General features: G+C 43.5%; 1 protein-coding gene across 1 annotated transcript in view; it reads right to left on the minus strand.

Annotated features, from left to right (window-relative positions):
* The window catches only part of PRSS48 (serine protease 48), a 56,887-nt gene that overhangs the window by 16,851 nt on the left and 17,545 nt on the right, over nt 1-22,491 (minus strand). The window contains 6 exon segments of the mRNA XM_044913076.1: nt 1,613-1,782; nt 2,486-2,751; nt 4,142-4,304; nt 5,870-6,002; nt 18,475-18,638; nt 21,723-21,761. Of these exon segments, the coding sequence (XP_044769011.1) occupies nt 1,613-1,782; nt 2,486-2,751; nt 4,142-4,304; nt 5,870-6,002; nt 18,475-18,638; nt 21,723-21,761 (935 nt within the window).

Consider the following 22,491-nt stretch of genomic DNA (forward strand, 5'->3'; position numbering starts at 1 on the left):
ATGCATAATTTTTTCTGTGGACATGTTTTTATTTCTCTTGGGTGTATACCTAAAGTGGAATTCCTGGGTAATATGGTAACTCTGTATATAACCTTTTGAAGAATAGTAATTCCAGAGCAGTACCATTTTACATTCCCAGAAGGAGTATGAAGGTCCCAATTTATCCACATCCTCATCAACTCTTGTTATCTATTTTGATAATAGCCATCCTAGTGGGTGTCAAACCGTGTTCCATTGTTGTTTGACTGCAAATAATGAATATACAAATAGGACATCATGGCAGAGATAGAGAAAAGTGTGTGTATGTGTGTGTGTGAGAGAGAGAGAGAGAAGGAGGAGGAGGAGGAGAGAGGGAGGAAGGGGGAGAGAGGGAAAGGAAATAAAACCAAGTGGTCATTCTAGGACTAAAAAATAAAATATGTGAAAATATGTGAAGAAAACTTTCACTAGATGAACCTAACACTAAAATGTAGATGACAGGAGAGAGGTAATCTTGAATATAGATTAATTTATAAGTATCCAATTTGAAGAACAGAGAAAGGTAAAAATAAAACAGTATCAGAGACTGTGTGAAAAAAATCAAAAGGTGTAACCTACATTTTCTCTTTCAACTAGAAGAGGAAGAGAGAGAAATGAGGCAGAATATTTGAAGAAGTCATGAATGAAAAAATTCTCAAGTTTTGATAAAAGATAAAAGAACAGATTAGATTTAAAAAAACAAAAACAATGAATCCTAAATAGGATAAATACAAAGAAAATTACACCTAGCACATCACATTCAAACTTCTTTTTTTTTTTTTTAAGATTTATTTATTTATTTTAGAGAGAGAGAGAGCATGCACATGTGCAAGGGAGGGGCAGAAGGAAAGAGAGAGAGAATCCCAAGCTGACTCCCTGCTGACCTGAGCTGAAACCAAGAGTTGGATGCTCAACTTACTGAGCCACCCAGGTGCCCCATCACATTCTGACAATCAAATGTGAAGGTAAATATATTGAAAACAGCCAGAGCAAAACAACACATCACACTCAATGGAGGAAGACAAAAATGATGGACAAGTCTTCATTGGACAGTAAGGATCAGGAGACAGTGGAATGACATCTTTTAATATAGAGTGAAATGTTCTTACTTGAAAAAATAAAGTTGGCAGTTCTGTGTCAACCTCTTAATATATTTATAAAAATATACAAGTCTGTGAAAACCCAGTAACCAAAAGTTAGCATTTCTCTAGATCAAAAGTTGAAGAGGTTAAATTCATCGGTAATTCAGCGTAACACAAGCATTATCGTCAGAACCTTTGTCTCCTGATTCCCAGTCTACTGCTGTTTATATACAGGAAAACCCGGGTCAAAATTAAAGACTCATATTAAAAAAAAAAAATTCAAGAGCAAACCCTGACCTTGCAAGAATCCTTCATTTTAGCTGTATCACCAGCACATACCTCGTCTTGGATGACGGGCTCTGATTCTGGCAGCATGGAACCAGCATAACACAAGAATTATTGTCAGAACCTTTGTCTCCTGATTCCCAGTCTACTGTTGTTTACATTCAGGAAAACCTGGGTCAAAATTAAAGTCTCATATTAAAAAAAAAAATTCAAGAGCAAACCTTAACCTTGCAAGTATCCTTCATTTTAGCTGTATCACCAGCACATATCTCGTCGTCTTGGATGACTGGTTCTGATTCTGGCAGTATGGAACCGATTGGGTTGTAGAGTTTTTCACAGGTCTGGCGGTCAAAGATGGGTATTTCTGCTTCCTGGAGGATGGAGGGGTAATCGGTATCTGTAAAGACAGACAGGAGTGAAAGGAAAAGCAATCTGGAAAGTTGCAACGGCAAAATTCAGTCATGATTTGCAGAAATCTCTGAATGAGAATCCGAAAGCAGAATACAATCACTTTCTAATCATATTTGCTAATACAGGAATATTTTTGGTAAATTTAATCTGAAACAATGGATAATTCAAAATTATTTCTATTTGTTTTAAGGTTTTTCTAATGTGCCACTGTGGGGTATTCCTCGTGTTTTAAATAAAGAGAAATTCTGATACAGTTTGATTCAATAAAGATAGGAGTATTTGAAATACTCAAGAACTTCTTCCTTTCCTATTTTTCTGCTCCCAGATCATTTCTTGTCCTCACTCCTCCTGGGAAAGAGTTGACACAACACTTTAAGAACAGATTTTCAAAAATACTAGACTCTTCCAGACTTTAGATCAGGTTTGTTAACCTTTGTTTCAGAGAAGTAATTATGTGTTCAAATTGTTAGTATCTGCTCTTGCAGCTTTAGCTAGACTCTAAGCAGGATCTAAAAAACATAATAAATGTGAAAAAGACATCTTATTTGAAGACTTACAGATAATATCAATAGGTTGGGGTTTATTAAAAAATATTTGCCATAGTAATGGTATACCTAGAATGCAAATGTTCTGGAGTGGGTACAAAGAGGATGATGGATAAAAGAACCCCTTTCTTTACCCATTCTCACCTTCACCTTCTTTAACCTTTCCCCATCCAGTCACCCAGCAAGAGGCTGGAATTTTCAACTGCTTTGTGATACGGGGCAAGCAGATGGGCAGGATGAAAGAGGTAAAGGTGACTCTAGAGACCAGTTTCAACAAGGCGATGTCTGCAGTTGTATGTTGAGTTTGGGGATGGATAATAATTTTGAACACACGATGCTTCACACTTTGACTTGGTTGGTCTATCTGAATCGATCCCAGCTGTACAGTATACAACAAAGGAATCCAGTTCCTAAGGGGAATAGAAAAAGAAGACTAAAAGTGGAGCAGGCTTAGGTGCTACAGCTGGGTGGGAACAAGCTGCCTATGTATAGCACCAAGTGTCTAGGCAAGAAGGGATGTAATGGACCTAGAATGAACCAGCCTACTTCCAGCTTGGACTAGGGTTGATTTGTTGCTGTTTCTCCTTTCCTCTCTCCCTAACCACTCTTTCTTTTGTTGTCTCCTGTCTCTCTGGTCTCCTCTTATATGCTTATGGCCAGAGTTTTGTCCTGTATTTTCTCCCATCTTCTTGGGGATTCTATTCTGGGTTATATCCCCCTTTTTTCTCTATTCCATGTTTTCTTGTTTTTCTCTCCTTGATTTTAGTGAAGCACATTCTGCTATGGCTTCCTGAGAAAATGTGCTTGAGAGGTAATATTTTTGCTGCTTTGTATATTTGAAAATGTCTTGTTTCTATTTTCTATCCCACGCTTGATCAATAATTTGCATATGGGTAGAATTCTGGGTTGGAAATAATTTTTTCCCAGCATTTTGAAGTTCTTGTTCTGTATTTTCTTTGAGCTTTGGGTATTGTTATTGAAAAGTCCTGCTGTTTTGATTTCTATATATATTACTTATCTGTTGTTGCATAACAAGTTACCACAAAGCTTAGAGGCTTAAAAAAACAAACATTTATCTCACAGTTTCTGGGCGTCAAGAATCAGGTGTGACTTCGGTGGGTGCTTCTGCCTCATCTCTTGTGAGGCTACAATCGAGTTGGGCTACAGTCACCTCAAGGCTTGACTCTGGGAGGATCTGTTTCCAAACCCCCTTATGGTGGCAGGCTTCAAGTCTTCACTAGCTGTTGGCTGGAGACATTAGTTTCACGTGAGCCTCTCCCTAGGACTGTTCTCCACATGGCACCTTGCTTCTTTTAGAGCAGGAGCTCTGAGAGAGCTCCGATTGTGTTTGTGATCCAGAAGAGCTCAAGACAGAGTTCCCTGGCTGATGTTTAGGAAGTGATTAAGCACAAAGTAAGAAGTTTCTAATATAGTGCCTATCTCTGTCATTTCTTTTTCTACCTCTATGTCCTATCCCTAGTCCAAGGTGATATAGGGTTTCCTTCTGCCTCCCCCTCTTACCACTTTCATTGTTTTTTTTTTTTATTAAGATTTTATTTATTTATTTATTTTAGAGAGAGAGAAGTGCAGGCAGGGGGAGGAACAGGGAGAGAGAGAGAAAATCTCAAGCAGACTCCACGCTGAGCATGGAGCCCGACTCAGGGCTCACAGTCTGACTGACTGAGCCACCCAGGTACGCCGACTCATCTTACCACTTTGATTTGTCTGTTGGTTCATTCATGAAATCATTCAAGTATTTACTGAGAACCTATCTGTGTGCTAGCCCCCAGTAGGACTCACTTTTTTAAGCAGTGTGCTGCTGTCAGTATCCACCTGTCACTGATGAGAGACCCTCCACAGACATGGTTCTGGCCCAAGCGCACGCTGACTTGCCAAGGCCAGTGCCCTGCAACAGCATCCTGGCCACCCACAACACGGCCTGAGTATACAGGTCGTCCACACACTACAGAAAGAAGAGAGATGGACATGTAGAACTCTCCGTGTCCCATTCCTCTGGTTCTCATCTTATCATCATTAAACTCCCATCCGTTCCGAGGACCTGAGTCCTCCCTAGCCTCCATCCTCCGTCCTATCCCAGTTCCAAACCCAGCAGTCTAGGTAGAGACCACTCACCTGATTGCAGATCTTTCTTTTTGGGGTAAGAACTTGGGCAAGACCCTAAGACAGACACCATATCATTAGTATACAATAATGCATCTTACGTCTAGATTCACTGAATGGAGAGGCTTTCCACGTATTTAAATTTCTCAGATTTGTATTAAAGGCCAGATTTTTATAAATGTCTACCCATTAGTGGGAATCTCGAAAATTACATACTTACCTGCCTTCTTTAGCAGCATACATGGAACGTAATTTAACTTTTACTGGAAGATTCAGGGTTGTCACCAGGAATATCAGGTATATTAGGTTGTAAACACAATGATGCCTTCAGGTGCTTTTGAGGTTTATAGCTGTTTTCTTTATCTGAATTGGCATTTTGCAGTATTTGTGTATCTTTTTTGCTAACTCTTACCTTTTTCCTGCTCTCAACCTACCCTGCTTTTTTAAATCATTGTGGGCCAGAAAAATAAGTGAACAAGCTTATGCCTGAAATCACTCAAGAGTATTGATACTTCAAATTCCCTCTGCTTGAAATGCTTTTTTCGTAGATCCTTGTAGCTAAGTCACTCAGTTCCTTCAGGGCTTTGCTCAAATGACTCCTTATGAAATTTCCTTGACTACCCTATTTAAAATTACAACACACCTCCTGCCCCTCCACTCCTGCTGCCCCTTTCCTTTCCTAACATTTAGGACTTTCTAACCTGCTTTAAAATTTATATATTTAATAAGTGCAGTGATTATAAGCCCTACGAGGGCAGGGGTCTTTTTTTGTTTATTGCTTTGCATATAATATCCCCTCAGGACTTCCCCAGGACACACTATTCATAAGTAATGTCCCATGGGTGAAGTGTCCTATTATTCTGTGTGGTAACTTCTTCAGCCAAAAACCTCTGCCTCTCCCATCCCCATGCCCCCCTACCCCAGAGGCTCACCCAGTAGAAGGGACAGTAGGAAGGCACTACCAGCAGGGCCCATGTCTTGGTCCTCAGAATCAATACTTTCTGTTTCCTGAACTCAGGCTCCCAGGGAGAGGCCGGCTGGGGAGCAGCCAGAGAAGGTAGACGGGACCAGCTTCTCCTCCTGGATGGATTCCTCTGGTTCACCCCCTCCTCTCCGTTTTTCACCCCAGGGCCAGGCACTGAAGGGACCAGACTTCAGAAATGCAGTGGCAGGAACCCAGGGGGAGGAGCCGGGGACTGAGGCGCCCCCTACTGTCCAGGGAAAGCAGGATGTCCGGGGTTCCTGCTTGTGGATTGGAGGATGGGAGTGGGGAGGATGCAGAAGGTGTCTGCACAGGGCAGGTCAGAGGGGATCCGAAGGAACAGGACCCTTTCTCTAGCAAGAAAGTAGAAGATGGACAGGATTCTTCAAAACCAAAATGTGGAAAAGAGGAAATTAACCTAGTACCTGGCTCATTTTTCCCAATTTTTTTTGTTTCCTTCTTTGTCACAGTGTTACTGCTTCTTGGCCTTTTGGCTAAGATCAAGTGCAGCATCTTTGTCACAGTGTTAGCCATAGGATATAGGGCGAGTCCGATTTTCTGGGAAATAGATTAACAGGTTTGTGTGCAGCAGTTTATTGGGAAGTAGTCTCAGGCTCAACACCTTGGGGGGTGGGTGGGGAACGGAAGCAGGATGGAAGCAGGATTGGGCAGAGGGAGGGTTGAACTGTAATTCATTTGCATACATGCCACAGCCAATCCCACAAGTTGCTCTGGAGCTGGGTTGGCTCTTCAGAGATGTCCTGAGTTGAAGACAAGAAGGCTGGGCCTTTGGGCTTCTGTATGATTGGATGTAGGCTGCCTGCAAGGAATGGGCATTACCTTGGGTGAAGTGACTCTGTTGCAAATTCCTGGGATAGGACTTAGCTGTGAACTAACAGCAGCCAATACTCGTGGTTGCTAAGAGAATGAATACTTTAGTCCTGACCCTTACAGGATCTTGGGTGCCATGGCACAGCATCTTCTACAGAATTCTCTGTGCCCTTTATGTTTCTGGTACCAACTGTTTGTAGGGTACTAGGTCTGTGGAGGTAGAATTCACTGAATTTTAAAGCATGTTACTGCTCTCTTATGGCTCAAACTCTTGGGAGGTTCGAAAGAAACACATGAATAATTAAATAATAGAAGACCAGAAAATGTAGCTATTTTGGTAAGGTTTATTCAGGTACAACCAACAACACTTAAACTAGCTTAAGCAAAGAGGGGATCACTTTAAAGATGTTATGGGCTGAAATGTGTATCCTCCAAAATTCATGCATTAAAGTCCTAACCCCCTCATACCTCAGAATGTGACCATTGGAGAGAGTGTCTTTAAAGAAGTAATTAAGGTAAAATGAGGTCATTAGGTGTGGGCCTTAATCCAGTATAACTGGCGTCCTTACGCAAAGAGGAATTTTGGACACAGACATGTACAAGGGGGGAATATGGCTGTCTATAAGCCAAGGAAGCTTGGAATGTCTTTTAGGAGGATCCAACCTTGCTGGCACCTTGATCTCAGACTTCTCACCTCTAGAACTGTGAGAAAATATAAATTTGTTTTTTAAGTCACCCAGTCTGTGGTACTTTGTTAACAGCAGCCCTGGCAAACAAATACAGATATCTGTGGAACAGTAAGGAGAACAGAGTAACAAGGACATCTGGAGCTATCATAGGACACACCTGGAGACCAGAGCAGGAAGGGAGCTTTGGATTCATGATGACTAAAGAGCTCATCGAGGGAGTTCAGGATCTTTACTTGGGTCGTCTGCCATTAGTATGGCTCAACCATAGTCTATGCCTTTTCTTCCCACTATAAACTGCCCAAGTTTTTCCTTATTTTCAGTTCAAATTCCCAAGGATTTGAACAGATTATCTTGTCTTACCAGGACATAGTTCCATGGCTGTGGACTAATTGTCTTTGGTCTAAGTGCCCTTATGCATGTAGTGGGGAAGATGAGGTTGCAGAAATGTGGCCAGCTAAGCAGAAGGGACTGTTGTGGTGGGACCCTGCCAGATACACTATATCTCAGGGTGTTCCAATTAATTTGTGGTATTCACAGAAGATTTTATTATTTAGCTCATGTAAGTATAGCTTTTTAAAAAGATCTCAGCTTGAGGTTTGCCTTCAAGTCATGTTTGGGATAAAGGTAGTCATTTTGCAAAGACACCAAAGCTCTGGACAGGTCTTTCTGTTGATTTATCAAAGGAACAAGAATTTGACCAGATACTCTTTTCCTCTGAGAGTCTTGTGGTTGTCCTAGATCTTTGGACTTTTATATCCCTGGGTAAATCTGAAGTCGCTGGTTAACTCTTTAAAATTAGTTGGATTGCTTACAGAGCTCTTCTTTTCCCTTTTGTTTAAATGTTTTGTAAAAAATATATTTTATTTTGTTTCCAATTTAGTTAAAAGTAAGCTTTATTGGAAGTAACTAAAACACCAGCTCCTCTTCCTCTGAAAATTGGAAGTAAAAGGAAAGTATTAAGTAGTTATCTTGCTTTTCCTGTCCAAATGGTGGTTCAGAGTAAAAAAAGCGGGGGGGGGGGGCTTAGTTGATGAGAGGGAAGAATTCCAGTTAATAAATGTGCCTGGACTGATGGAATTTGAAAACCACTGCTTGCAGCCCCTCATGAGATCATTGATTCAGGGGATGATTATCAGTAGTCGAAAGTTTTAGATGAGAAGTTGATAGAGTGCTCAAGCTGTTACCATTTCAACCCTCTGATCAATCTTAGCATCATGAAAAGGGAAAAAGGCAGGCATGTGTCTTCTGATTAGACAAAGTATGAAGCAATATCCAATGAAGTATTCGTATCAAAAAAAAGTGAAACCTGAGTCTCTAAAGCTACTTCCACTCATAGTGCATACAGAGGATAAAGAGTAAATTTAATTATAATACAAGTGTATAGTCAAGTACAGAATGTGGGACGTTTTATAAAACAACTGATGTGGTTTCTATAATAAGCAAATGGTATGAGGGTAAAAAGGGACGGAAGTTCCTCTGGATGAAAAGAAACTTAAGAGACGTAAGTATGCATGGCCCTTGTTTGGTTTGTAACAAACCAACTCTAAAAAGACACTTTGATACATTCAAGGACATTTGATACTGAACTTGGTATTAGATGGTATTGAGGAATTATTACTAGTCTTGATAGGTGTGATAATGGCATTGAGTTACTGAAGAAAATGTCCTCTTTCATTTTTTCTCTTGTTATTTTTTTAATTGAGGTATAATTGACACTATTATATTAGTTTCAGGTGTAAACATAGTGATGTGACATTTTTACACATTGCAGAATGGTCACCACAGTAAGTCTGGTTACTATCTGTCACCTTACAAAGTTAACACAATATTACTGACTATATTCCCTGTGCTGTATGTTACATCCTTGTGACTTATTTATTTTATAACTGTGGAAGTTTGTACTTCTTAATCTTTTCCACTCATTTTGCTCCCTCCCCACCCAAACCCTCCCCCTCTCTGGCTACCACCAATCAGTTTTTTGTATCTTTGAGTTTGGATTTAGTTCTGCTTTGTTTGTATGTTTATCTTTTAGATTCCACATGTAAGTGAAATCATATGGTATTTGTCTTTGTTTGACTTATCAATTAGCATAATGCCTTCAAAGTTTATCCATGTTGTCATGGATAAGATTTCATTCTTTTTTATGGCTGTGCAGTATTCCATTAGATAGATAGATAGATAGATAGATAGATAGATAGATAGATAGGTGGATATCACATCTTCTTTATCCATTTATCCATCCCTGAACACTTAGGTTGTTTCCATATCTTGGCTCCTGTAAATAATGCTGCAGTGAACGTAGGGGGGCATACGTCTTTTCGAATTAGTGTTCTGTTTTCTTCAAGGTACCCAGTAGCAGAATTGACTGTAGTGAAGTCAGCAGAGTGCACAAGGTTGGTGTCTTCCTGCATATGTTCCCTGGGACCACTCCTTAGCCTCTCTTTGTGAGGGAAACCTGAAGCCTATCCTTCAGGCTGAAGCTCCAGGCTAAGTGAATACGTTTTATTCACGGGAAGACTGGGGATGTGTTTCAGTCTGCTGTCTGGGTAGTGCCCTGGGGGTCCGAGCCTGCCAAGAACTGCCTTTGCAGTTGTTATGCCGTTCCATGGAGCTTTGGGACACCAGTCCTCTTGGTCTCGGGGCCAGGCAATCAATCATGGATTGCATGCACCTGCTGGCTTTAGTGAGTCAGTTGGAGAGTGTGGGGGCAGGGCACAGTCACTGGCTGCAGAAAGGCAGGGGAAAATGTCTTGACTGAGTGCATCTGTGGGCTTCAGGGATTCAGTGGAAGTGCCTTTTCTGTTTGCACACTTGGGCTTGAGGCTGGTAGTGGGAGAATGCCTCGACTGTTGACAGTCACCAGCCCCAGTCAGGGGGCAGGAGAGGGTTGCAGTTGCCCACATTCACCGACTTTAGAGAGTGGGAGAGCTCTGTGACCTGCCCCAGCCAGGGAGCCAAGGGAGTGTTGCCTCTGCCCTCACTCCCCAGCCTTAGCAAGTGCTGCGACTTCTTGCCCCGACCTGTCGCAGCACAGCGGCAGGACGGTACTGCATGCGCACTTGCCCGCCTGTGCTAGCAGGCTGTGTGGGCCGTGGGGCAGTGGCGTCCCGGAGGGCTTCCATCTCTGGTGAGCATCTCAGCTGTCTCCCCTCCTCCAGCTGCTGCTCCCAGATCAGCAAAGAATCTCCGTCACATAGAGTGTAGGCACTTTTCAGACCTGTTTTTCCTTGCGTCTCGGAGCCAGCAAGACTACGTGTGAGCCCCCCAAGAGGGGGATCTCAGGCTCCTGTAACACTTCGGGAACCCCAGACATGAGCCTCATTGGCTTTCCAAGGCAGACGTTTTGGAGGCTTCTGTTTCCTGTGTGGATACCAGGGGTAGGTTGCTCAGTATGGGGCACCAACCTCCCCCTCCCCCTCCCCCTGGGAGAAGTGCCTGTTTGGTGAGATCCCTCCCTGTTGTCTGTCACCATGCCAGGGGTGGGGTGTTTTGTGAGACTGTTATCTCTGTTTCTCCTGCGTATCTTGATGTGCTCCTTTTATCCATTGTTGTGGAGAGCAGTTCGTCTAGTTTTCAGAGCTTTTTTAGGGGGAAGTGATTTGTATGTTGTAGCTATAGATTTGGTGTGTCCATGGGAGGAGGTGAGTTTAAGATCTTTCAGCGCTGCCACCTTGGGCCCTCTCCAGAAAATGTTCATTTTTAAAGAGTTGGAATTGGAGAAGTCTCCTCTGGTTTTCAACCCACAGTACTATTCTGTTGTTTTCATGGGGATGGCTATATGATCCTAAGTCACTTTGTTCCTAAGACCTGTGTTTTCAACTATTCTGTGAAGGCATTGGAATCAGTTGATCAGATTCTTTACAGGTGTAACATTGAATTATGCATTGCTTATTTATCTGTTTATCTTTATTCATTTACCTTTGTCTATGCCCCAGTTATCCCTCTGCAAATATTTTCTTATTTTTGGTGTAGCAGTCTAGAAACATGTTGGTCTGCCGTTTTACCGCTCCCCTTCTTCTCCTCAGATAAGGAAGTGCCAGGGAATTGGAAGTCAGAGAGTAGGTGCTAATGGCACTCCAGAGACTTTCCTGAGAAGCTCTTTTAGCTGTCTGCCTTTCTTATCCTGCACTGTCTCCAGGTCTTGGATTCTGTGTTCCCAGATCATTACCCTGTTAACATTAAAATTATCTTTAAATACCTCTGCTATACACAATAACTGTTGGTTTGGAAAGTGGCAAGGTGGTCGTAGTGGTAGGAGCTTTATTGCATGCAGCTGTGGCCGACTTAGGACTTTTTCATCTTTGCAAAATGAGAATAATAATACACCACAAGATTTTTTGTAAAAATTAAATGAGATAAAGTGAAAGTTCTTAGGGGGCATCTGGGTCACTTAGTTGGCTGAGCGGCTGCCATCGGCTCAGGTCATGATCCCAGGATCCTGGGATCGAGCCCTGCAGATTCCTGCATCGGGCTCGCTGCTCAGTGGGGGAGTCTGCTGCTACCTCTCCCTCTGTCTCCTCCCCCTGCTTGTGTGCTTGCTCGCTCACTCAAAGTCTTTTATAAAAAAAAGTGGAAGTACTTAGGTTGGGTTTGGCTTATTTAAGGATGCAATAATAAATAGTAGCTGCTGTTTTTATTGTTGTTTTTGAACTAATATCTCCGTTTTAAGAACTAACTTAATTCTGGACAAACAGGTCATGTTGGTGATGGCTTAGATTAATTTTTTTTTTTAAAGATTTGTTTATTTGACAGAGAGAGAGATAGCGAGAGGAGGAACACAAGCGGGGGAATGGGAGAGGGAGAAGCAGGCTCCCCGCCAAGCAGAGAGTCTGATGTGGGGCTCGATCCCAGGACCCTGAGATCATGACCTGAGCTGAAGGCAGCTGCTTAATGACTGAGCCACCCAGGTGCCCTGCTTAGATTAATGTTGATGGTGCCCACGGATAAGAATTTCTCAGCATTGGCTCTACTGGCGTTTTGGGCCAGATGGTTCTTTATTGTGGGGTGCTGTCCTGTGTATTGTAGGATGTTAAGCAGCATCTCTGGCCTTTATTTTACTGGAGTACTACCACCTCCAGTCATGACAAACAGAATTGTCTCCAGACATTGCCAAATGTCCCCCGGGGGGCTGAATCACCCTCAGTTGGGAACCACCGCTGTAGAGCAGGGATACCACTTCAGGGATGCAGTCTTCTCTTGAGCACTCTGAGAGTAAAACAGGGACAGCAATAGATTTGCAAGTTTTGTAGGTTTTTGTCTGTATTTCTGGGAAGGGCAAATAGATTCCATTGTGTGTCTTCTAATTCAACCCATTAGATTGATGTATTACATTGGAAAATGAATAAATTCCCTTATAAAACAATCTTTTAAGGAATAATTGATTACTCTGGCATTTTGCCTTTTCTGTCACCTTGCAACAGTAGACCCTAGGCCTATTAAAAGATCTAGTCCGGGGCGCCTGGGTGGCTCAGTCGTTAAGCGTCTGCCTTCGGCTCAGGTCATGATCCCAGGGTCCTCAGATCGAGTCCCGCATCGGGCTCCCTGCTCAGTGGGGAGCCTGCTTTTCCCTCTCCCTCTGCTGCTCCCCCTGCTCGTGCTCTCTCTCTCTCTGTCAAATAAATAAACAAAATCTTTAAAATTAAATAAATAAATAAAATAAAAGATCTAGTCTGGTCTTAGTTCTTCAACTTGTACAAGACATTTTTAGTCCAGCTTTAGTTCCACTAACTAGTATGTTCTAGAATTAGTCCATATACTCGGCATCCATTATGTCAGGGCCAGGCCCTGGATAACCTTTTAGAGATACCCTTTTCCTCTTCCCAGCTCTTTGCCTTCTTGGCCAATATATAGTTTCCCTCTCCTGCACTCACCTTCTCCACAGGGACTGATCCTGCTCTGAGCTCCATCCTACTTGCCCAGGGCCCTACTACCTGCGCATCAACCAGTAGCCCTTTGCAAGAGCTGTTGGTCTTGTTCTTTTGAGGCTAAGAGAAAAAATATTTCCCTTTTTATATTTGTTTCCTTGTACTCATACTAAAGGAATTCTTCCTATGGTTTTGACAACTGGGTTTCTATAGTCTATAGCTCTCATTTTGTTTTTTAGAAAGTAAGATTTGATGCTTACTGTTTGCAGGTCTCTATATTAGATGCTGCGAGAAGGTCAAGAAGATGACTAGGATAGCTGCTTATTTTCTCAAGGCTGCTGTTGTCTATTCAGGAGAAGTAAAGCTGTGGACACCCAAATAATTACAAATGGAGCTAAGAGTATAATAAGTACAAATAACTAGAACCAAAGGACAGTGTTATTTCGGCATAGTATAAAGATGAACCTTTAGTAGAGCCTTCTAACAGTGAGTGGAGGTAATCTGGTATAGTGGAAAGAGCCAGATCTTTTGAGTCAGACATTCCTAGATAAATCTATTTAATCAAATATTAGCTGTGTGATCTTTGGGATCAAAGATCCCAAGTTACTTAACCTCTCTGGGCCTCAGTTGTGTTTTGTGTGTGTGCGTGTGTATTTTGATTTGTGAAAGCAAGATAAATAATCCCTTCTTGATTTGTTAGGACTAAGTAAGATAATATTTAAAGTGATCAGGACGTGCCTGGGTGGCACAGTCAGTTAAGCATCTGACTCTTGGTTTTGGCTCAGGTTGTGATCTCGGGGCCGTGAGATTGAGCCCTGCGTCAGGCTCTATGCTCAGCAGAGAGTCTGCTTGGTATTCTCTCTCCCTCTCCCTCTCCCTCTGCCCCTCCCCCTTGCCCCCTTCTCATGCATGCATGTGTGCTCTCTCTCTAAAATGAATAAATCTTCAAAAAAAAAAAAAAAAAGAAGTGATCAGCATACTAGGCAATACAGAGGAGGCATAAAGTAAATATAAATTCCTGCTACAGAGATGAGATAAAGATGTCATGTCACCCAGAGAGTCCACTTAGGCAGATCTTTCACAGGCAACATGACTTTGCACAAGTCCTCTCAATTTAGGCTTTGGGGCCTTAGCTTTTTCAGCTTCAGAAATTCAAGGTTTGTCAGAACACCTAGAATACATCAAATTCAAGAGACTGACTAAATTTTAAGAGACCTGTGTATGAGCCAGAATGTTTATTTGCATTGAGGACTATTCATTTCCATTATTTGGAATTTTCATTTTTCCTAACCAGGGCACATCTTCTTGATATGAGTAGGGACAGATTAGTAAATGGGTGGTGGTTTGAAGAGACTTAGGATCTGAATAAATGGAAGTGGTTAATCTCCACGAGCATTTCACTTATTAGGATGAAATAGCCCTTTTTTATGAAAACTAGGTGAAAGAGCACTTCTCCATTACGGAACGTATTTTTCTAAAAAAATGTGATGTTTATACTCATCAGACTCAGAGTCTCTTTCCCCTTAACAGCCTAGGGTCTGATGAACATGTATAGTTATCTGGCTTTTGCTGCCTTGGATTCCATGCTGACCCCTTCCCCTTCCGATTACAGTCAGTGCCTAATGCCATTGATAGATTTAAGCTTCTCACTGATGATTTCATGCCTCTTATGTTGCTTTGACATTATACTCAGATCTCCAAGTTCAGCTTTTTCCTAAAACACAGAAGGCATGTATTTGCTGAAATTTTGGGGGGGGGTTCTTTTTACGGATAATTATCTCATTCCATCTCATGCATTATGTGTAAAAAATTTTCCTGTTTCAGTTTTAGAGGATCCTGATGGGAAAGGGGTGGGACAGTGCCGTGTAGTAGAAATAGTTGTCGTTATCCATTCCCAGCAGTTATTTAGTTGATTTTCCAGTGCTGCTATGTGAACACGTGTAAGAGTCATCCACTGGGTCTGTTAAATAAGCGGACTTAACGCCTTGAGTTGAGAGTCAGGTAACTGATAACTTGTAAGGTGCCTTTCAACTATTTTATTTCCTGATTCTAAAACCTTTTATCTCCCCGTTGGATTTCTTGGCTCTAGTATCTAGATCCATTGTCTTTTCTCACACTGTTATCTTTTTAACTTATTTAGAGTTTCACATGTTTAGTGAGTTTATCTTTTTTTTTTTTTTTAGATTTTATTTATTTGACAGAGAGAGACACAGCGAGAGAGGGAACACAAGCAGGGGGAGTGGGAGAGGGAGAAGCAGGCTTTCCCGCCGAGCAGGGAGCCCGATGCGGGGCTCGATCCCAGGACCCTGGGATCACAACCCCGGCCCAAGGCAGACGCTTAATGACTGAGCCACCCAGGCGCCCCTAGTGAGTTTATCTTTGGTTAATTTTGTTAGTTATGTTAATATGTCCTTGCTTGCCATTCTGTAGTGTTGTCATCTAAAAAAAAAAATCCTGAGGAAAGCTTATTATCATGAATGGTGTCCCTTTGAGAATAAATTGTAATCATTCTTTGAATCCTGCTTATACTTTGTATCATTTTTTCATTTAAGGAATTTTTTTTTCAAAGTTCTTACCATTTTCATATGTATGGGAAGCTTTTTAATGGCCCAGATTTAATTTATGTATTTTTATGTAATTATCTTTGCAGTTTTTAATGAAAATCTTCCTTTTAAAGCAATGATTTTATTGGTATTTAATGAAATTTGAGCAAGGGATGTCCACTTTGTTGTTGTTCACTCCACTGTCTTGCCAAAACTTCTTCCAGTTATTTTTTTACTATTATTTGCCTAGTAATACAGAGAATCCTGTTATTATTTTAATCAGCTTCTTATGAAATCCATAAATTAAGTCAGCATTGGCCAGTGTCAGATCCCATGTTTGTTTGTTTGTTTTTTAAGATTTTATTTATTTATTTGACAGAGCACAAGCAGGGGGAGCGGAGGGTAGAGGGAAAAGCAGGCTCCCCTCTGAGCTGAGCAGGCAGCCTGATTCAGGGCTCAATGACCTGAGCCAAAGGCAGACACTTAACCAGTTAAACCACCCAGGCTCCCCTCAGATCCCATGTTCTTAACCACTCTTTGTATACCTGCCGAGGAAAAGGACAGGGATAAAGCAGCCATAGATTTCTTACATGAGACATGTTCTTAGACCAGTCTTTAGTCAGGAAATTGCGAGTTGGAGATCTCTCTAATAAATACATTCCCTCAACCCCAGGACACCTAAGAGTACAATCATGAGGTGCTTTCAGTGGGTAGAGTTAATGGGAGGCTCAGAAGGCATTGTCCCCTGAATATCTCTATTTAAACTCCCTATCCCTCCATTTAATCCTTGACTACTAAATGCTGGTCAGTTTTAGCTTCCTAGCTCCTTAGTCCACACCTTTCCCTGACTCTACCTGTAGAAGGTAGCCTTTAAGGTCCAAGGCCTCAGTGATTCTTGCCTCTGATATTCATACCTCGTTGACTCACTGTTTTAAAGACTGGAATACAGCAGGAGTGCCTGGATGGCTCAGTCAGTTGAGCATCAGACTCTTGATCTCAGCTCAGGTCCCCCCCCTTTTTTAAATTTAATTTTATTATGTTATGTTAGTCACCATACATTACATCATTAGTTTTTGATGTAGTGTTCCATGATTCATTGTTAGTGTATAACACCCAGCGCTCCATGCAATACGTGCCGTCCTTAATACCCATCACCAGGCTAACCCATCCCCCCACCCTCCTCCCCTCTAGAACCCTCAGTTTGTTCCTCAGAGTCCACAGTCTCTCATGGTTCTTCTCCCCCTCCGATTCCCCCCCTTCATTTTTCCCTTCCTACTATTTTTTTTTTTTTAATATAATGTATTATCTGTTTCAGAGGTACACGTCTGTGATTCATCAGTCTTACATAATTCACAGAGTTCACCATAGCACATACCCTCCCCAGTGTCCATCACCCAGCCACCCGATCCCTCTCACCCACCACCACTCCAGCAACCCTCAGTTTGTTTCCTGAGATTAAGAATTCCTCATATCAGTGAGATCACATGATACTTGTCTTTCTCTGACTTATTTCTCAGCTCAGGTCTTGATCTCAGGGTCATGAGTTCAAGCCCTGCATTGGGCTCCACGTTGGGTATGGAGAAATAAAAAAAAATAAATGAAGACTAGAACACAGTAGAAGTAATGAGATGTCAGTTTTGAAATTAGGTTATGAAAAGACCATGGCTTCCATCTTGGGTGCTCTCTTTCGCTTTATCTTGGCTCCTTCGCTCTAGGGGAAGCCAGCTGCCCTGAGGCAGCCCTACAGAGGTGTCTGTGTGAGTGACCTTAGAAGCAGATCCTCTGGGGCCTGCCACAGACCTATGAGTGAGCTTGACCACAGCTTCTTTTCTAGTTGAGCTTTGAGGTGAACAGCTGATATAGCAGCAGCCCCTTGAAAAACCCCGAGCCAGAAGCACCTGGCTAAACCCTCCCTGATTACTGACCCTAGAAGCTGTGAGGTAATCAGTTTTTGAGTTTTTTCAGCTGTGAAGTTTTGGGGTGATTTGTTGTACAGGAATAACTAATCCACTGCCCTTGGCTCCTCTTTCCTGCTGTGCTTTTACTGAAACCTAATCTTCTGAGTCCTTGCCTTCTCTTCAGAACCCAGTCTAGGCCCATACTGGATGATTTTCATCTGGAATTCAGCAAGGGCAAACTTACTAACCTCTCTGGACTCCAGTTTCTTTATCGGTAGAATATGGGATTGGTTGGGCCAGGTGATTTCCAGATCTTTTCCAGCCCTGAAGTTCTATGCTTTTGGATTTCCCCAGGCGCTGTCTCCAGTTTCATCAAGAAGAGTGAATATCAGAAATAACAGTTGGAATCAACCAAACTTTATTAACACTGGGAACCTTGCTTTCCAGGTTGACTTGGGGATAAAAGGCAACAAACAGATTAAGCCTGTGGTGACTAGTCCAAATAGCAGAACTGCATCTGTCTTGGTGAATCTTCAGAATCTCTCATCAAAACCATCAGCTTCTAGGAGCAGCTGGGTGGCTGAGTCGGTTAAGTGTCCAACTTGATCTCAGCTCAGGTCTTGATTCAGGGTTGTTGGGCTCCACACCGGGCATGGAGCCTATTTAAAAAATAAAAACAAAAGCCATCAACTTCTAGAATTTACCCCCTTTTTTCTCATTCTTAATTGTCACTTAACTCTGGTCATACTAACCTCAGCCAGTTAGGGTAGCCCCAGGAAAATGAGAGGTAGAAGCATTACAGGGAGGAGCCCAGAGAAGTCCAGACTGAGGACAGCAGAAAAGTCAGTATGTGAAATGGCTGACTTCTCAATCCAAGATTTGTAGAAACTGATGTTTGTATATATTCTAGGCTCATTGGTTCGGATGCAGTTTGATCCCCAGCTGACCACTCCTGCCAGGACCCAGAAATCCTCCACTCTACATGTCAGGGGATCTCCTCTACTGCCCTGGGGAGAGAAGAAAGATGACTAGGCCAGGCACAGGGCAAAGAGGGTAACTCTCCCAATCGTTGAGTCAAGAACTGTGGAGTTAGGGCCTGTCCAGACACTGCTGGATTTACCCAGGGATTCTGAAGATACAAGACATGGAATAGACATATGGGAAAGGGGAGAGTTCTGGAAGGTGCCTACAGGATGGATTCTTACTATACACTGATCCATCTGCCCCACTGGGAGCTTGGAACAGATCATTTCTTCACTGATGATGGGCTTGATTCCATGCAAGTTTGCTTTCTGATAGTAGTCACTGCATGTCTGGAGATCAATAAGGGGCACCTTTAGCTCCTTCAGTATGTAAGATGGCTTCATATCTGTAAGATCAAAAAGAATCAGAGCTGTCTTAAAAAATTAGGAAGCAACTTTCAGCTAGGGATACAGATTTTATGCCTCTGGTTTTCAGGGATTTCAGCTCTGATTTTAAATATTCTGCCTCCATATCAGATGGCACTCTGCCTTCCAGTTCGGGGAAATAGCCTAAGGGCCGAGTTCCCTGGGTCTGAACAGGGCCGAAGGCATTTGCTCCCACTCAGATGCCACAAATAACAGAAAATCTTGTGATTCAGGAAAACCCAAAACAATGAATGACGCAGAATTACCTCATTTGGCCTTGGAATATATTGTTATCTTCCATAGCATATGAAGAGGTAGATCTAACATACTCCAGAGAATGAAGACCGTTGATTCAGGCATGAAGCTCTACTCTCCTCATCTGCCTTGAGACTTGCTGAGCAGCCTTACTTTTTTGAATACATCTTCCTGCCTGCTTCCCCTCTCCATCTAACCACACACACTACCCGGGTGCAGAGCGAGAGCTATATTACATCTCAGACTGAGAGCTACCTTCTCTCTAAGCTCATTGTCTTGTCCTTCTCACTTTTAAGGTCTTAGCACTATTGCTAAACAAGAGCAAAAGCAGATATAAATAAGCCAAAGAGATCACAGCAGGAGTGTGAAAGCAAAGGGGGGAGGTAATAGGGTCAAGGAGACTTTGAAGTCTGTGGCATCTCAGATTAATTGCCTGGAGAGTACAATGTATCTGATGCTGGGGCTGGGATAGAGAGTAGGGGGAGAGAATGTCAGTTGAGGAAAGAGAGCTCAGAAGATCTACTTATCCTCACGTTGGTGTATTCCAGAATAGCCCCATCCAGTCACCCAGCAGGAGGTTGAGTTCTTGAGCTGGACTGCAGATGAGGGGAGGCAGATGGGCAGGACAACTGGGGTAAAAGAAACTGGGTAGGCCAGTTTTGCCACAGCGATGGCGCTAGTTGTGTTTCTCTGGAAGTGAGGATAGAGGATAATCCTGGACACAGGGATTATCGTCGTTTTGGAGCCGGGGTGACCAGAGATCTGAAGTGACCCCACCAATACATTGTATTTTCTGGTGTCCTTAGACCTGAGAAGAGAAGCAGAGTGGGGGACCATGGGTTTCTCGTGACTCTGCCATGGATTGTCACAGCAGAGCCCATAGTTCTGGAGGTTGCATTTTTTTCTCTGACTCTTCTTAAGCATTGTTCCTTCACTAAGTATTGAGCATTTCCTGAGAGTACAAATGAGACTTAGACATGATCTGGCCCTCAGAGGGCTATTGGATTGTGTGCGTGCATGTGCATCCTTGTGCACACCACGAATGTGAGAGAGAGGGGAGGGAAAGAAGACAGACGAGCAACAGACAATTTAACAAGTACAGCATTTTAAACTGTGATAAATACTATGATAAAAACAGGATTTTAAGTTAGAGAGTAAGGGATAGGGGAAGAGTCTTTGGATTGGGCAATCAGGTACTCAATTCAAGTACCTTTGAAGATTGAGACCAATCTTCAGAGGTCTCATTGAAGAGAGAAGTTCTCAACAGAGGCCCACAAAAGACAGCCATGAGAAGAGCTATCAGGAAAAGCATTTGAGATAGAGGGAATAGACTATGCAAAGGCCCGGACGGTGAGAAAGAACTTGGCAGTTTCTAGGAATCAAAATAAACCTGTAGTAGAATGACATGAGGTTGGAAAAATGAGCACATATCTGGTGATCTACAGCTTATAGGCCACAGTGAGGCATCTGGTTTTTATTCTAAGTTGCCTGGGCAGCCACTGAAGGATTTGAAGGAGGGAGTGGCATGATCTTGCCTCTGACTTTTTGAAAAATCACTTTGTTATGTATATGAATCAAGTAGCAAAACGTGTTATACTACTGCAGTGGTCTGAGGACAGCTATGCTTGAGTCGAAGTATATTTTGGAAGTAAAACTGACAGAATTGGGGCGCCTGGGTGGCTCAGTTGGTTAGGCGACTGCCTTCGGCTCAGGTCATGATCCAGGAGTCCCTGGATCGAGTCCCGCATCGGGCTTCCTGCTCAGCAGGGAGTCTGCTTCTCCCTCTGACCCTCCCCCCTCTCATGTACTCGCTCTCTCTCATTCTTTCTCTCTCAAATAAATAAATAGAATCTTAAAAAAAAAAACTGACAGAATTGGCATATGGAGGGTGAGGGGGAGTGGGCTTCACATTTCTGAGTATGGCCTGAGCAGCTGGTTATGTTGTTGAATGAGATAGAGAAGATAGAAGTCGGTTTGGGAATGGTGGTGGTGGTGAAATTGTAGCTCTGTTTTGAACACGTGACCTTGAAGGTACCAGTGAGGCTTCCCTATGGAAATGCAGCAGAACTAGAGTTTGGGGCCAGTGATGTAAATGTGGGTGTTATCAGCAAATATATGACATTGTAAACCATAGGAGAGGATGAGGTCACCTGGGGAAAGTAAAGAGTGCATCCAGAGTGGTGTGAAGATGTGGCATGCTGGAAAGGGGGGATCCCTCCCCAGGGAATATCTCCTTTGGGTAGAGACTGAGTTGGGGGCACAGGGAATAACTGTTTTTAGGCATTCATTTCAGCCAAGGCGATTGTCAAATATGAAGATGCTTGAAATCTTAAGAGTAGTTGCATTGACTTGAGAGCTAGGGCAGGAAACCTTTGGACCCACTTCTAGGGCACAGTGTACTCTATTGGGCAGTGCAAGGTAATTTCCCGTCTGACCTGTCACCCAAGTCCCCGGACGGATCTCCCTGAAGCAAGGCCCGCACTCACCGGAAGCAGCTTGCCACTGTCAGCACCCACTGCTGTGAGATGAGAGTGGCTGCACAGATGTGAAGCAAGCCCTGGCGGATGCTGACCTGCCAGGGCCACTGGCCCACGTTGGCCTCCCTGCCTGAGGCAATGCCAGATGAGATGGCGGGCCGCCCACAGACTGCCGGCAAAGAGGAGAAAGGCATGGGAGATCTGCCCAGAAACCTACCCCTCCGCCCCCACCCCTCCGTGCTCCTTTCCCAAACTGGTGTCCTCTCTTCAGCTGGGCACAAATTCCCGTCACTTGGTCCACCCAGTCATGCTGCCCTGGCTGGGGCATCTTACTTGACTTCAGGAGATTCTCTGGTTCCTCCTCATTGGTGCCTAGGGAGAGAAAAGGGGGTATGTGGGAGACACCTGTGATGAATTCTTGTTGCCATAGGAGGCCCACAGCCCATGCCCTGTGCAGCTTCTCCTGGGCTGGAGCCCCTACCCCCGCCTAGGACTCTCCTCACCCTGGGAACACACCTGAGATCCCCAGCAGAAGGGGCAGCAAGAAGATACAACCAGCAGGGCCCATGTCTTTTTCCTCAGAATCAGCACTTCCTTCTTTCTGGACTTAGGCTCCCAGGGAGAGGCCAGCTGGGGAGCAGCCGGAGAAGGGGGGCAGGACCAGCTTCTCCTGGATGGATGCGTCTTCTTCACCCCCTCCTCTCCTTTGGTTTTCACACAGGCCAGGCACTGAAGGGACCAGACTTCAAAAGTGCAGCTTCAGGACCCAGGGGGAGGAGCTGAGACCCGAGGCGCCCCCTGCTGTGCAGGAGAGCAGGATGTCTGGGGTTCTGCCAGTAGGAAGAGGGGCAAGTTGGGCGTGGGCACTGGAAGGAGCTGGGCTCAGTCAGTGCAGTGAACCTGGTGTGGGGCAAGGCCAGGCTCACAGTCCCCCCTCTGTCCAGCCTGCCACATCTCAGGGACTTGCCCTAGTTTCTGTCATGTAGTTACTCCCTGGCTGAAGGTGAACCAACCTGGGGCAGATCCCTGAGCTTGGCTCCCAAAGGGCTGTGCCCTAAGTCCTTGGCCTCTTGACCAGTTACAGAATTGACAGAAGAAAATA

The sequence above is a fragment of the Neomonachus schauinslandi genome, chromosome 2 (genome assembly GCF_002201575.2).
Source record: "Neomonachus schauinslandi chromosome 2, ASM220157v2, whole genome shotgun sequence".
In the NCBI taxonomy this organism is placed as follows: Eukaryota; Metazoa; Chordata; class Mammalia; order Carnivora; family Phocidae; genus Neomonachus; species Neomonachus schauinslandi.